This window comes from Capricornis sumatraensis, chromosome 1 (assembly GCF_032405125.1).
Source record: "Capricornis sumatraensis isolate serow.1 chromosome 1, serow.2, whole genome shotgun sequence".
In the NCBI taxonomy this organism is placed as follows: Eukaryota; Metazoa; Chordata; class Mammalia; order Artiodactyla; family Bovidae; genus Capricornis; species Capricornis sumatraensis.
In genome coordinates this window covers 203,216,744-203,233,339 of record NC_091069.1, presented here as the reverse complement: position 1 = coordinate 203,233,339, position 16,596 = coordinate 203,216,744, and the positions used below count along the sequence as shown (strand labels likewise).

The 16,596-nt window shown below is 38.7% G+C and overlaps 1 protein-coding gene across 1 annotated transcript in view; it reads left to right on the top strand.

The window, feature by feature from the left end:
• Positions 1 to 5,411, top strand: part of PRKCI (protein kinase C iota) — a 66,487-nt gene extending 61,076 nt beyond the window's left edge. The window contains exons 16-18 of the mRNA XM_068963627.1: positions 784 to 873; positions 1,605 to 1,720; positions 5,186 to 5,411. Of these exons, the coding sequence (XP_068819728.1) occupies positions 784 to 873; positions 1,605 to 1,720; positions 5,186 to 5,273 (294 nt within the window). The 3' untranslated portion in view covers positions 5,274 to 5,411. The remainder of the gene's footprint in view (positions 1 to 783; positions 874 to 1,604; positions 1,721 to 5,185) is intronic.
• Positions 5,412 to 16,596: the final 11,185 nt, after the last annotated feature.

Below are 16,596 nucleotides of genomic sequence, written 5' to 3'. Positions count from 1 at the left end.
TTTCCACACCACCAACCAGTTTTCCATCCTCTTACTTTAAAAATCTTGTTTAAAAATAAATGGTAGGTTAGAAAGTAGGTTGATGTGCGTTTATTTTCTGAGATAAATAAGATAATGAGTTTTAATAAAATAAGAAATTCAAGCTTGTTGTAAATGAGTATTTTATGTGAGGAAAGATTCAAACTGGAAACCTTACCTTTAACACAGTGAAAAATGAAGCTGAGAAGTGTCAGTATGCAAAGCAGAATGCCTTTTGCCACAGAGGAAAATGGGAACATGTTCTCATTCACGATAGTTGTATAATTTGCAAGCTGCTTCTCAGTCCAGTGATTCAGATAATGGTTGTATCGTTATTGTACACAAATTACGGTTGTTGCTATAACTGGACACAGGGCTTTTAAACTGAGCTAGAAACAAACTGCTGAAGTTCAGGGGTTTGTGTGTTTTGAGTATCACTCCAGCCCGTGTCAAAGAAAGAGTTGGATGCTGCCCAAATAATTCTGCTGCTCTCTGTCTTCTTCCCACTTTTCTTCAGCAAGGTGTGGTGACATCTCTCCACTTGAGTTACAAGGATAGCTGGAGAAGAGCTGTGAGGAAATCTTGCTTGTCACAAGCATCAGATACTCCTTTGAGTATCTAGTGTTATATTTTATAGAAATGAAAGATAGACCATTCTGATTTCAGATATAAAGGTATCATATAACAGACACAAAACACAGGTCACAAAGGTGATTTATTCTGAAGCAGAGTATTCACCCAGCTCTTGAACCATTTCCACCATAGGACCCAAAGGAACGATTGGGTTGTCATCCACAAACAGGATTTGCTGATATTCAGGGACACCCCTTCTTCCGAAATGTTGATTGGGATATGGTATGTAAATTCTGATTGTTTTATATATTGTTGTTGTTGTTGTTCAGTTGCTAAGTCCTGTCTGACTCTTTGTGACCCCATGGAATGCAACACACCAGTCTTCCCTGTCCTTCACTGTCTCCCAGAGTTTGCTCAAACTCACGTCCATTGAGTTGGTGATGCCACCCAATCATCTCATCCTCTGTTGTCCCCTTCTCTTGCCCTCAATCTTTCCCAGCATCAGAGTCTTTTGCAATGAATCAGCTCTTGGCATCAGGTGGCCAAAGTATTGGAGCTTCAGCATCAGTCCTTCCAATACTAGTTTTCGTTATTTTCTTGGGCCAAAATGTATTAATGTAAAAGAATATTGAAAAACCAGTGTATCACAGCTTAAATAACTTAAAACCACTCTCTAAAATGCTTTTTTAAAATTTTAAAATTTTATTTATTTTTTAATTGAAGGATAATTGCTTTACAGAAAGCACTTTAAATGACAGAAAACAATAAAATTCTAGGTGCTTTTCAAAAAGCATTTAAAACTGTGAAAGCTTAGAATATTAATTTAATGGAGCAGGTTGTAGTAGTATTGGGGCCTGCATCAGTGTTCAGATTTGTAAATTAGTTCCATTATATGAATATTGTAGAACCAGGCCCAGAGACTCACTTTAATAAGACTGGGAAATACCTGAGGACAGAGGTGGAATTTTTCTAAGAATGTGGACTTGAGCTGTCATCCATTATGTCTCTTCTAGATGGAGCAAAAGCAGGTGGTACCTCCGTTTAAACCAAATATTTCTGGGGAATTTGGTTTGGACAACTTTGATTCTCAGTTTACTAATGAACCTGTCCAGCTCACTCCTGATGATGAGTAAGTATTTCTGTAGACTGAAATATTTTTAGAGTGCTTTGATAGTCCCATTTTTTAATAACTACACAGTGTTCCATGATCAGATTATCTTATTTTACCTAATCATCCAGTTACAGGACATTTGAATTATACAGTTATAAAAACAGTACTTGTCATTTTCTACTTTGCTGACACGTATTGTCTCTAATTCTCACAGCAGTCTTACAGACCTCATTGTCGTCCTCTTCATTTTACAGACGAGGAAACTGAGGCTCAGAGAGATTGAGCAGGGTTATGCAGCTGTGAGTTGACAGAGCCAGGACTCAAACCCAGGTCTGACTAAGGCCTGTGCTCTTTGCACTGCACTGCGCTGCTTCCCACTGTGATAGTGACCATCTTGGTCTGAGTTCCTGAGCATTACCTTTAGGTAGATTCCTAGAAGGGGAATTAGGTCAAAGGGGATGAAGTTTTTAGAGCTGTTGATATGTATTGTCAAATTACTTTTTAAAAAGGTTACACCAGTCTGTCAGACCCAGGCAGCAGTGATCTGACATACTTGTTGTGTTTATATCTTTTGAAGATACGGCTTAGAATAACTTGGGGATATTTGATCCTTCAGCTGTTGTTAACCGATTCATTCTGTCATGTCATGGAAGCCCTTTCCACTTGGCAGTCATTTTACTTTAACATCTGGTTAGTTCTTATCACATTCCTCACCGCAGCTGTTCCAAACTCTCTACATTTTAGAAGCCTTCCGTCCTCCCCCTGCCTCCATCACTCTAAGTGGATTAACCTTGCCTTGAGTGGACTGCCAGGGCTGAGACCTCCCTGCTGTGAGCTTGCTCCCTTTCCAGCCATCACCAGACCGCCTTGCATCTCAGAATTGCTCTCTAACTCGTCCCAAACTTTTGCTGCTTCCTGCTTCTTGGAAAGCTGTCCCTCTTAGGCATGGGGTAGCCTCCCACTTTGCTCAATCTGTTTCCTTCATTTCCTCCAGGATTCATTGTGCCAGTTATCCCCATTACTTCACCGTCCTTAATTTCTCTTTTCCAATTTCTTCTCTCTGCTTATAAATATGCTCAAATGCGGGAATTTTCCCCACTTCTTTGAGCCACCACATTTTTCTCTCACCTTCTTTTCATCTGCAAGCTTTTTCAGAAATAGTTAATAGATGCTTATGGTAAAAGCAAAATAAACCAGCACTGTCTCTATTAAATTCCTTGAAAGTAGTCAACATTGACTGTCTTACACTTTCTTGCTGCCAGCACTTTAACCTCTTACAATTGAACCTGCTCCTTAAGCTTTTAAAGGTTGAATTGGCTTCTTAATTTCTAGATTTTAAAGCATTTTTTGATCTGCCCCGTCTCCTCCAATGTCTGTAAAGCATCTGACACTGATGGCCTGCTTTAGTTGGCGCTGTCCACCCTGGTTCTGCATTATCTCTTTAACCACTTGTTGTCTTTTTTACCCTGTCCCCTTGAGACTAGGATGCTCCATGCATCTGTTCATGACTGCCTTCTCTTTGCTACATGCAGTTTATACCTTGGAGATTTCAGCCAGCCCCATAGCATGGAAACCAGCTATTAAATGCTTCCCAGCTAAATTGGCAAATAATTGTTGACTAAAGACACTAGTAGACAGTAAGCCTTGATTATTTTTGAATGTGTAGTGCTTACATAGTGCCTTTTGTCATTAGTTCTCACAGCAGTGTGTATTAGAAGGAGCACTGGATTTAATCAAAAGATGGAAATTTGAATCCGCTCACCGCCTCTTACCAACAGGGTACCCTGGGTCTGAGTTACATAACTTCTCTGAGCCTGTGTCTACTCATATTGCCTACTTCCCAAGGTTGCTGTAAAGAATAAATGAACAATAGTTTCTAAAGCTCTGAGCCACCACCCTGTTATCTTCCCTGAGCTTCATTTCCCCTTAATAGTTCAAACTCTCCTATCTAGTTTGTCAGATAAGCACCTCAAACATCTGAAGTGTAAATTGTTCACAATCAGGTCCTTGTTTTTATTTATCCTTTTCTGCTCATCGTACCACCATGTATTCCTTTATTCAGATTCAATTATCTGAGTCAGTGGTTGTTGAGGCCAACTTTTCCTTACCAAGCTGTATAATACCTTCAGCTGCCAAGTTCTTGTCTCTTTTTCCTTTACTTCCTCACTTATGTCATTTCTAATTGGCTCTTTCTTTACTTTGCAACCCTTTCAGTACATACAAAGTACCAACTCCTTTAATCAGAACCTTTCAGTAAACTCCTGCCTTGCCTAGCAGGTAAAATCTGTCCCCTTGGTGAGTAATTCGTCTCCCATCATCTGCTCGAGCATGACTTTCTAGCCATATCTCTCACTATAGCATAAGCGCCGTGTTTTTATCAGGCTCAGTTACCCACCATTCCCTGATAGCATGCTGTTAACATTTCCTCTCTATTCCTCCTTCCTTTTCACCTGTTGAAATCTTCCCCATCTTTCAGAGCTCTCTCAGATGTAATCAGACCTTTGATAGATCAAGATGGACCTCTTTAATGTTAACATCACTGGCTTCTTTGAGCTAGCCATTACCTTCGTTCCAGCATCCTCTGCCACTCAACACCCTTCTATTCCTGTGCTCCAGCTCTAATAAATTACTGACATTTCCCCAGACTTGCCATAGTCTTTCATAATTCCATTCAGTTAGTGTTTGTTGAATGATGCTGCCTTTTTTTTTTTTTTTCTTTTCTTGATTTTGCCAAGTAGAAGTCACGTTTTTCTTAGAACTGTGGTTAGAGCAGGGCTTAGTCTGTTGTGTAGGAGACTTAGCAGGTACTGTTTTGTCCCTCTTGAAGGAAGGGGCCATATCCTTTGTCACTTTGTTCTCCGCAGTATGATAGGTACATTTAAGTACTGAAATATTTGATGGTAATACTCTTGTATACTTAACTAGAGCCCAGTGTAGCAGAACGCCAGCCTCTCTGCTCCCTGGGACCCACTGCCTCCCTGTGGTGGCCCTCTGAATCTTTCAGAGTACTTCCTCCAGTTTTTTCCTTTTGGTTAACTTCTGGGCTTTCTCTTCACCATCTTCCATCTGGTTGTTGACGTGAAAGTCGCTCAATCGTGTCTGACTCTTTGCGACCCTATGGCCTATACAGTCCACTAAATTGCATGCTGATTCAGACCTGGGTGTTCACCTATAATTATAAATGTTGTTTAGGTCAGAAATTAAGATTACCTAAGATTGTGACTATCTGTGCCTTTTTTATTCCCAGTCTTCAGTTTTGGACTACCTTTTGGTTCCAAACTTGCTCGTGGGATTATAAGGCTTTTCTGATTTTCAGTACTGCTGATTCTTCTAGAAAATGTTTGGGGGTTAATCTAAAAACTTGTAGATTTTCCCCCCATAACTTATAAATTAGCCTTATTTTTAATTTTTAATCTTATTTTACCATTTAAGTAAAAAAAATCAAAGAAATCTTGATGGGGAACATTATTTTTCTTTCAACAGTGACATTGTGAGGAAGATCGATCAGTCTGAATTTGAAGGTTTTGAGTACATTAATCCTCTCTTGATGTCTGCAGAAGAATGCGTCTGATCCTCCCTGCTCAACTGTGCATTTTGCTTGTGTTGCCATTTAATGCATGGATAAACTTGTTACCAGTCTGGATGCAATGAACCATTTTATATTTTTCACCTACAGAAAAAACACTCAGTACCTTCTGTTGTTGGCTGTAAGAGTCAATGGTTCCATCTCAGTGTAACTACGAAAAAAATGAAACTACTTTCCAGACAGTCGTGTCAAAATTTAGTTACACTGGTCATCCAGCAACCTACTGATGAATAATAAAGTTGTCTCTTTTGTTCAAAGGAAATACTCACTAAAAAGAGTGTCCGTTGCATTAAGGGACATGGTAGGGTTATATCATAAACCTCCTCATGAGGTCATTTAAGTATTTCATTTTGGGATAAAAGAGTAAATCAAAATACAACTTGTTATATTACCTGTTACTTTCTGAGTTCTTCATGTTTAAAAATTCAGCTGTAAATTCTGTCATTGCCTTAGAAGATTAACTTATTGATTTTTAAGGCAACAATTATTAATAATACAAGATGTTGCTTGCTTAGCATTGAGGAATACAGATTCTTCTGAGGAAGAGAATGGACACATTTTATTAAGAACCAGATTCCAAATTATTAGCTGGCTGGCTTTGAAAAACTGATTCAAGTGATTTCTTTTATAGTGAGGGGTTAGCTTCAGAGTTGGTCCCTGCAGTGGGAACTGTAACTGGAATGTTAATGTAGTTCAGAGAACCCAGACTTCTGTTCAGTGGAACACTTCTCAGTATATATATATATATATACAAAAACTTAGACACACAAAAGTGCAATGGTAATATTTATTTTTTATTGGCAAGTAAATCCCACAGTCTCTTTTTGTGATTTGATCTAAATAATAAGGATGCACTAGCTTGTTACCAAAAACTTGTAAGAGCACTCCATTATCCAGTGGACACAGACTGTATACTAATTTTTCCTTGTAATTCAATATACAGGAAAATAATTTATATGCCAAATAGTGTCTTAACCACGCTTGTTTTTTCCCCAAACCATACTTTCATATCCTGTTTTGGAGCCTTCAGTGAAATTCAGGAAAAAAGAATAAACATGAATAAATGTTCAGGATATGCACACACACTCACACTCATCACAGTTCCAACTGCTTGAGTGAGTTTTAGTTAAGTAGCTAATACATGTAATCAGAGTAGAATACATATCAGGGGCAGAGTTCTTCAGATTATTTTTAATATTAGTGCTTAACAATTATTATTTAAAGTGATGCCAATGATAGTATCCTGTTGTTTATTTTTAAATATTTTTTTATGAAAAGGGACTTAAAAAATAAACATGATCATTTAAATTACTTATAAATGTCCAATCTTAGTAAAATGTAACTTTTAGGAAAGATACCTAGTCTTAAATTTAAAATGACTTAGTATATGTAGGCATTTAATAAATTGTCTCTTTTTTGACGGGGTTGCTACATTTCATTTGAAATGTAATTTTTCCAAAGTTTCTGTCCATGTACTACTCTCTTTTCTTTAAAAAAGTCTGAAAGCAGTGAAACCTCAAAGGAAATGTTTATATAGTTCACATGTTTATTTAAGAAGTATATATGTTTCTCTTAAGACCTGAAACTTGTTTTAGGACAAAAAACAGTATTTACTTCAAATCATAAATTTATAAAAATTTTTGACATATCAGAAAATACTTTGTGATCTTGCTTTTAAATGGTACTATTTCCCTTAGGACATTTGTTCTCAAATTTTAAAATGTGGAATAATCACCTAGTAAGTTTGTTACAAAAAGCACATTGTTGGAACCACCTTAGAATTTTGTTGGGTCTCGGGACCTCAGTTTGAAAAGCAGGTTTTTTTTTTTTAGTTACTTTTATTTTGTCCTTAGTTATATTAGAAAGAGTATTCATGATAAAACATTTTAAGAAGGGTAAGATAGTTACTATCTTATCTATAATTTCAAATAAATTTTGAATATTTGACTTCAAGTTAGATATCTCCTAAAAAAATTTATCAGTTTTCTATCAATGTTACAAATGATGAGACGTTTTTCTGTGATGAGGTTTTAACTGTTATTCAGGGTGGCCTTTTTTTTTTTTTTTAATTTTTTTTAAACTAAGATTTACTATGTATATTTTATACAGAATTGCATTACAAATGTGTTTTTAACTGTATTTTGTTTTTTTGTAGTCCTTATGTGCCATGACAGTTCTTTTTATATTACATAGAAGTTGTCTCAAATACTCACCAGGGGACTAAGACAGTTGACAGAATGGTTGGAATTTTGGTGTTCTAAGAAAAAATTTGTTTTACATAAGCATGTATGTGGTCGAATCATTTTCTGTGTATGTAGCCTGAAAAGGATTTCAGGTATTATGCTTGTTTAGTACCAGTACATTTACTTACAATAAATTTTTTTGTTTTGATTTTTGTCACGTAGAATACTGCCTTGGTATAATGTAATCTGTATTTGTGTACCTTTTTTAAAATTTTACTTTAAAATCTTGAAATAAAATGTTTAATACTCATCGGGATTGGAGCATGTTTTCAATGGAGTGTATCAGAGCTTTGTGTAAGAACAAGGTGTATTCAAAATTGGTTCAAGAAGAAAAATGAAAATTTTAGAGTTTGGAATTTTGCTGTACTTAGAGCAGCAATTTGGGAGTTCTCATGCCATATTGTAGACATTTACTCATAAAATATTGTTCAGTGTATTTTTAAACTCACCCGTCTATGTATCTCTTATGTTGGAAAACAAATTAGTAAAAAATCAGATGAAGAGAGAGCATTTTAACTAGTTTTAAAACTGAATTTAAAACTAAATTTAAACAGAACAGTATGTTCTCCAGTGATCTATTCTAGAGTTCCAGAACTTCTCCTTTCTCAGTTGTAGCTAGTGTTCTTATATAAACAAGCGTGAGCCCGGTGTCTCACACTTCCAAACCTCTTCCACATTACTTAACCTTTCTTTTTCTTTTACAAGGAGAATGAAATTTGAAGGGCTTTTCTTTTTTATTGACTTGTGAGATAGCTAGAGCTGGTATATTAAAACCACCAAAGCCTGATCTCCTGTGTCTTTTCTATTATTTTATCGTAATATCCCCAATGTGTGCATGCGTGTTCAGTTGCTCAGTCATGTCTGACTCTGTGACCCCATGGACTAACTAGCCCACCAGGCGCCTCTGTCCATGGGATTCTCCATGCAAGAATACTGGAGCAGGTTGCCATGCCTTCTTCCAGGAGATCTTCCCGACCAAGGAATTGAACCCTGCTCTCTGGCACTGCAGGCAGATTCTTTACGGTCTGAGCCACCCGGGAAGCCCCAAATATCCCCTGTACCAAACCATAAATTTGTTTTCTTTGTGTTAGTAAAATACCAAAACAGAGTCCGAAGAGGAGTTTGAAGCTTTTGGGAAATTTTGCATTTGAGCAAATAATCGATAGGGCAACCGGTTTCTCCATGAAAGGTAAAATTAAAAATCAGTCTCCAGTTTTCAACAGGTTGATTTCTGGACAGCACCCAATGGGGAGTCATTGGTATAACTGTTGGTCTCCCTTCATAAGATTTACCTTCTTCTCCTCTAGGGCTTAAGGAATCAGTTAAGATGCATATAGTCTGAGTAGTTTATATCCAAAGTTCATTGTTCGAGAATGTTCTGGAATTTGCTATGTAAAAAAAGTGTTTGTTGCTCAGTCATGTCTCTTTGTGACCCCTTGGACTGTAACCCACTAGGCTCCTCTGTCCAAGGAATTCTCCAGACATTACTGGAGTGGGTTGCCATTCCCCATGCATGGTGCTAAATAAGGCTTATAAACAGAATTTCTGCCCTTGACATTTGAGATAGAGACCAGACATACTGAGAAAGACGGTTTTCATCACAAAAATAGTACAGTGATAAAAGCCAAATAAATGCCATGAAATATGTAGCCATGATAGGTTACCAGCTTTACCAGTAAAACTTGTATGAATTTTACTTGATATTTAGGTTTATGGTAGATTCCAAAAAGCTTTATGAATTCAAATATACATAACTTAGATATTTATGTCTAATATGTATATATATGCACACACAATATATACATAAATACTATATATAGAGAGAAAGAGAGTATTCATATATAAGATGATTTTTGGCTTTTGTGCTCAGAAATATGAGTTGAAAGTTACATGAAAATGGGAGAGAAAATTGTCAGATGCTTCTGCTTAGATTAGATTTTTTAACAGTTCATCTCTGAAATTTATAATTAAGATGAATCCAGCTCAGAATTTGAGATGATTTTTTGCTTGAAATGTGGCAATGCAGTTCACCTTTACATAGCAATCTGTGCCTTAATGGCATTAACATATATTTGTACTCCAATTACTAGTTTTACTGAAGAAAATGGAATTACAGTTTTTCTAAGAATAAAGCAGCTGTTTCATATGATCTTTTACGGGCTATCTAAAAGTTAAACCCCATGCTGGAGGTATTCACTAGACTTGAGAGAGATTTAGCTCAAGTTTCCATTGACAGTTTAGCAAGTCCGAAGCAAATTCTAATTGTGTAAGAAAGAACCCTGTGGGGGAGAGGGAAAAGAGCCCATTGAAAGGCTCTAGCAAAATCCTTAAAAAATTCGATGCTTTGATTTTCCTGCAGAAGTGAAGTGTTGCTGGGTTTCTAGAAGTAGTGCCATGTAACCAGGTTTAAACCTTCCATCATGTAAACTATCTGCAACATGGGTAGTTTTACTTGATGACTTTTAATGTTATTTATGATATATTTAGGAGGAAAAATCACATAAAGACAGTTAAGTACAGAAACAATTCTAACACATTTTATGATATTTTTTACAGAAAAAATACTTTCTTGGCTCTTGATTTTTACTTAAAAATCAGATATTTAAATTTAAGAAAATGTTTGCATTTGTGAATCATTGAAAGTTTGCTCAATTTGAAACAATATTTTAAAGAAGAAATCTGAATCTGTGTTAAAGAGGATATTTTACATTATTCTTACTGTCTTTAGGTTTAAAATTTTACTTCATATCTTTATTGAAGGCTATGTAATGTGTCTAGCACTATGCCGATTCTACAGGATTTGGAGAATTTTTTTTAATTTTAATTTTTGATTAGAGAGTAATTACAATATTGTAATGGAAGTTTTATTGTCAAGAATAAATGAATTCATTCATTCCAGAAAAATTGGCTTAGGTTTAAAAAGAAAAAAAATGTTGATATGTATGCTACCCTTTTAGGTAGGGGATATTTCCTATGATTAAAATAAAAATTAACATAATCTCCCAAGTAGTGAGGTCTGACGTGGAAAGGGGAGGTCTCAGCAGCGTTCTGTTGCAGGCTGGTGATTCCATCTGCTTCACCACCACCAGAGGCCAGTCTCTTGCTGTAAGGAAGGTCAGAATTACCAGCACTTTCACCCTCTGAAGGAGGCAGTGTGGTCACAAGCCAAGTTACCAAGAGGTTCCAGGTGCTCATCGTGTGTGTGGATTTTACAGAACTATTCAAAGTCAACATTTGAATTGTTCTTTTGAAGGAAATCTCACATAGTTATCTGGGAGTCTGGCAAGCTGCTTTAGAAACTCTTTAGGGTGTTAAATCTTCCATATTTAATCAGCACAAATTAGGACCCACTATGTGCTGGGGACTGGGGATATAACCAGCAAGAGGCCAGTTATGTCATATTTTGTGCTGTCTAGGCAATTTTCCATCTGTGCATGATACCTTTAGCTGAAAATAAAACCAGAGCTGATTTTTAGTCATTTAAATACAGATTCAATGAAAACAAAATGAAAGAAATTCTCTAGTCTTTAGTTGTGGAAATTTCTATCAACAATTGCGTGTCATCCCAGATTTAACCCATGAATGTTTGTAGACACCCAGATTACCCGTGAAAGACATGATTTCAAACTTTTTAAACTATGTTGTTATTTCACAAATACTAAACACTTTTGTATTGGAAGTAAATAGTTGAAAGAATCAGTTTGCCAAGGAAAGACATTTTCCTGCTAATTCCCATTGAAAATTAATTTTGGAGAATGCTTCAGTTCCAGGCAGTTATTTACTTCACTGCTGAAAATAACTCTACAGTGTTGCCGTGAGTTGCGCTAAACAACCTCACACCTCCTTCACAGGTTTTTCATCAACAACTTTTTTTAGATTTGTTGTGATGTTGACACCACTTTATAATCTGCACATTGTAACTTGATAGTAAGAGCAACTAGGAAGTATGAAGTCTGTCCACTTACAACAAGGTATTCTTAAAAGTATAAGAATTCCTTTTTGTGAGTCTGCTTTTTTTTTTTCTTTTTTTGTTATATTCAGTAGTTTGTTGTAAGTGATATTATGCAGTGTATCTAGAAGAAGCTAGTGACTACCAGTGGGAGAGGGAAAGGGGAAGGTTATAATAGAGTAGGAGACTCAGAGGTACAAACTTAGGTACAAATTAAGCTATAACGATATAGTGTGCAACAGGAATATAGCCAATATTTTATATTAACTATAAGTGGACTATAACCTTTAAAATTGTGAATCACTAGACTTTACCTCTATAGCTTATATTGTACCACAACTATACTTCGATAAAGGTTAAAAGGCATATATTTTACCAAAAAATGGGGAATAGGTAAATATATTTTTACAAATTTCTGTAGTGATAGAAATAAAGGAAAGAGGGGGAAAAAAAAGAATTCCTTTATGTGTTTCAAAATATAAAAGGAAAGCTTGTACTTATGATGAGAACTGGTGATTTTTACTTCTGTTTAATTTTCAGTGATGCCAAAGGAAGTTAAGTTTTCCAAAGAAAGTTGCTCCTTGCTGTTGGGTCCACCCAAATAGAAATACTATTTATGGATTTTAATAGCTGACATGGGCCAGGCATGTGCTAAACATTTCATGCACGTCTCATTTATTCCTAACAATCCGGTGACTGTTTCTTATTCCAGAACTACTGAACTGAAGCCTGTGTAGGTGGGAACTGAGGCCAACACCTCAGGTGGTCTCAAGTTCAATTCAGAGACCTGCTAGCCTATATTATGTCCTATTTTCACCAACTGACAGGGGGGAAAATGAAGTTTTAGGGAGCTTAAGTAACTTGCTCAAGGTCCATATGATTCCAATGCCTATGGCCTCTCAAGACAGTTATGTAACATTTGCTCCGAGTTCTGTCTCCTGAGAAATTACAACTAATCAATGCACTGTTCTTCAAACTCTGTCTAGCTAACTCCTTGATGGTCATCTCTGTAAGTCTGGTCTTGGCCTCTTCTCTGCAACCATCCATGTTGGCTCAACCCTGCCAGCCTTTTCCTGAGATAGTGTGCTCCGTCTTTCCATGCTCTGCGCCTCCCACTTCATAAATATATGAAATACATTTTTTTAAAAAATTGAGGTATAGTTGCTTTTGGAGAAGGAAATGGCAACCCACTCCAATATTCTTGCCTGAAGAATTCCATGGACAGAGGATCCAGGCGGCCTGCAGCCTATAGGGTCACAAACAGTCAGACACAACTGAGTGACTAACACAACAATGTAGTTGCTTTACAATGTTGTGTTAGTTTCTGCTACATAACAAAGTGAATCAACTGTATGTATGCATATATCCTTTCCCTGTTGGATCTCCCTCCCTCCCTACCCACTGCCCCATCCCATCCATCTAGGTCACCACAGAACAATGAACTGAGCTCCCTGCACTATACTGTAGCTTCCCACTCAGTTCAGTTCAGTCGCTCAGTCGTGTCTGACTCTTTGTGACCCCATGAATCGCAGCACACCAGGCCTCCCTGTCCATCACCAACTCCCGGAGTTCACTCAGACTCACGTCCATCGAGTCCGTGATGCCATCCAGCCATCTCATCCTCTGTCGTCCCCTTCTCCTCCTGCCCCCAATCCCTCCCAGCATCAGAGTCTTTTCCAATGAGTCAGCTCTTCACATCAGGTGGCCGAAGTACTGGAGTTTCAGCTTTAGCATCATTCCTTCCAAAGAAATCCCAGAGTTGATCTCCTTCAGAATGGACTGGTTGGATCTCCTTGCAGTCCAAGGGACTCTCAAGAGTCTTCTCCAACACCACAGTTGAAAAGCATCAATTCTTCAGCACTCAGCTTCCTTCACAGTCCAACTCTCACATCCGTACATGACCACAGGAAAAACCATAGCCTTGACTAGACGGACCTTAGTCGGCAAAGTAATGTCTCTGCTTTTGAATATGCTATCTAGGTTGGTCATAACTTTTCTTCCAAGCTTCCCACTAGCTACCTGTTTTACCCTTTCTTGAGCAGCCCAGGACTCTTTTCTTTCAAGCATTCAGAACTATGTGATAGTCCATCAGAAACTGTTGCTTCTGCCCAAGATTTGGTGTGAACCTGACTGTCAGGAAGCATTTAATAGGAGGCTTCCTGTGTGCTGTTCTGGATCTGTCAGGAATCTTCTGTTCCTTATTATTCCTGAATATTCAGGAATTAAGGGAGAGGCAAGCCTCTCCGGGGGGCTGAGGAATCCAGGCATTTCCTTCATTAGTTTTTGTATACAACGATAAGTACCCTCTTCCTTCTTGTGAACCATACGGTAAAAGTGGTTGTTTACAACTCTCTCTTTAATATGGATCGCCTATGTTTTATAAGTCTGGAATTTTAATCTTCATCTTTGCTGAGAATAACTACCTTGTAAGACAGTATATCAGAGAAGGCAATGGCACCCCACTCCAGTACTCTTGCCTGGAAAATCCTATGGACAGAGGAGCCTGGAAGGCTGCAGTCCATGGGGTCGCTGAGGGTTGGACACAACTGAGTGACTTCACTTTCACCTTTCACTTTCATGCATTGGAGAAGGAAATGGCAACCCACTCCAGTGTTCTTGCCTGGAGAATCCCAGGGACAGGGGAGCCTGCTGGGCTGCTGTCTATGGGGTCACACAGAGTCAGACACGACTGAAGTGACTTAGCAGCAGTAGCAGCAGCAGCAAGACAGTATATATGCCCGCACAATGTTGATTAAAACACCTTTGCTCCATCAGATCTCTGGTCCCTGTGTCTTTCTTTTTCTTTCTCTCTGTCTCTCTCTCCCTCTGTCTTTCAGGCTGATCCCCTGGAGTGCAGAGGCTCTCTGAGTTCATTTTCCTGTCCTGGCTTCTAAGACCCTCTCGAGAAGGCACTCTGCACCTTCACCCTGAGGCCTTCGTGAACAGGGCAAGCCCTGTGCAGGGGCTTTATTGGCTTTCTGCGTAAACCAAGGAATATCAGCCTCTTTCTCTCTCCTTTACTTTCTTATCGGTCGACTCCAGACCACCAGGTTCCGATCCATTAAAGGACCTCAACACCTGACCAGTGAAATAATCCTGTGGCTGGCCTCACCCAACCACGACTTCCTCTGATCTAGAAGTTCAGGATTAGAGAAGGAAATGGCAAACCACTCCAGTATTCTTGCTTGGGGAATCCCATGGAAAGAGTACCTTGGCAGGGGTTGCAAAAGAGCTGGACACAAGTGAGCAACTGAACAACAATCAAAACGTGGGTAGGAGACCTAAACAGACGTTTCTCCAAAGAAGACATGCAAATGGCTAATAAGCACATGAAAAGATGCTCAACATGGCTCATTATTAAAGAAATGCAAATCAAAACTACAATGAGATACCACCTCACACCAGTCAGAATGGTCATCAGCAAAAAGTCTACAAACAGTAAATCCTGGAGAGGGTGTGGAGAAAAGGGAACCCTCTTGCACTATGCTGGCAGGAATGTAAATTGGTACAGCCACTATGGAAGATAGTATGGAGATTCCTTAAAAAACTAGGAAAAAAAACCACCATATGACCCAGCATTCCCAATCCTAGGCATATACACCCCGAGGAAACCAAAACTGAAAAAGACACATGTATCCAAATGCTCACTGCAGCTCTATTTGCAATAGAGCATGGAAGCAACCTAGATGTCCACTGACAGATGAATGGATAAAGAAGCTGTGGTTCACATACACAATGGAATTAGCTACTCAGCCATAAAAAGGAATACATTTGAGTCAGCTCTAATAAGGTGGATGAACCTAGAGCCTATTATATAGAGTGAAGTAATTCAGAAAGAAAAACACTAATATTGTATATTAATGCATACATATGGAATCTAGAAAGATGGTACTGATGAACCTATTTGCACAGAAGCAATGGAGAGGCAGATTAGAGAAAAGACTTGTGGACACAGGTTGGGGAGAAGAGTGTGGGACAGATGGAGAGAGCAGTATGGAACCATATACACTGTCATATGTAACATGGATAGCCAGTGGGAATTTGCTGTATGACTGAGGGAACTCAAACCGGGACGCTGTGACAGCTTAGGGGGCTGGCATGGGGTGGGAGGTGGGAGGAAGCTTCAAGAGGGAGGGGACATGTGTGTGCCTTTGGCTGATTCATGTTGATGTATGACAAAAACCAGCATAATATTGTAAAGCAATTATCATTCAACTAGAAATAAGTACATTTTTAAAAAAAGTTCGGGTTGCTCTGGGAAGCCAGAGTGCCCCCCAAAACACACACACCTCCAATCCACTAGGCGACTGTGGAGGTCTGTTCCTTTAGACATCGGGGAGTTAGTTATACCTGTATGCTTATTATTTGTGGCGACACTCCAATATGTGACTCCAGCAAGGTACCCTGCCCTGTCCCTTCATCTACATTCTCTGTTCTCGCCCTTCCCAAATTCAAACTTCTTTCTTCCTTTCCTTCCTAACAGTTCTCGGGGCCCACTGGGACCCTCCTTTCTGGATAAACCGACATTGAGCGCCTCAGCCCATTCATTGCTCTCTCCTTCCCTTTCCCCTTTCCTGCCTCTCTCTCAAGTGGAGGCTGCTCATTCTGATGGCTCGCATATTGAGCATTCTCCTTCTCCCTGAACACTACTGTACACTATTACTCCTCCGCCTTTGTGTAAAAATCCCTCTCCTTCAGGGCCTGTGCTATGTGGCTCTGCCCTTATGTCATACAACATCCTCCTGCTCATTCCATTTCCTCTGAGGAAGATGTGGTTCCTGGCTCAACCAGCTGAGATGCATTGAGCTGCAACCAGCATCTCAATGGACCCGGAATCAACATCCAGTCAAACACCAAAATCCCATCCTTTCTTTCAGCCTTTCTTTCTTTGCAAAGAAAACAAAATGCAGTGATAGGGGACAGTCGTGTGAGCATGCTAAGTCGTCTCAGTCATGTCGGACTCTTTGCGACTCAGTCTTTTCCTTTTTAAAACGTATTTATTTATTTGGCTGCACCAGGTCTTAGTTGCGGCACACAGGATTTTCTATCTACATTGCGGCATGAAGGACTTTTGGTTGTGGCATGTGAACTCTGAGTTGCAGCCTGTGGGATCTAG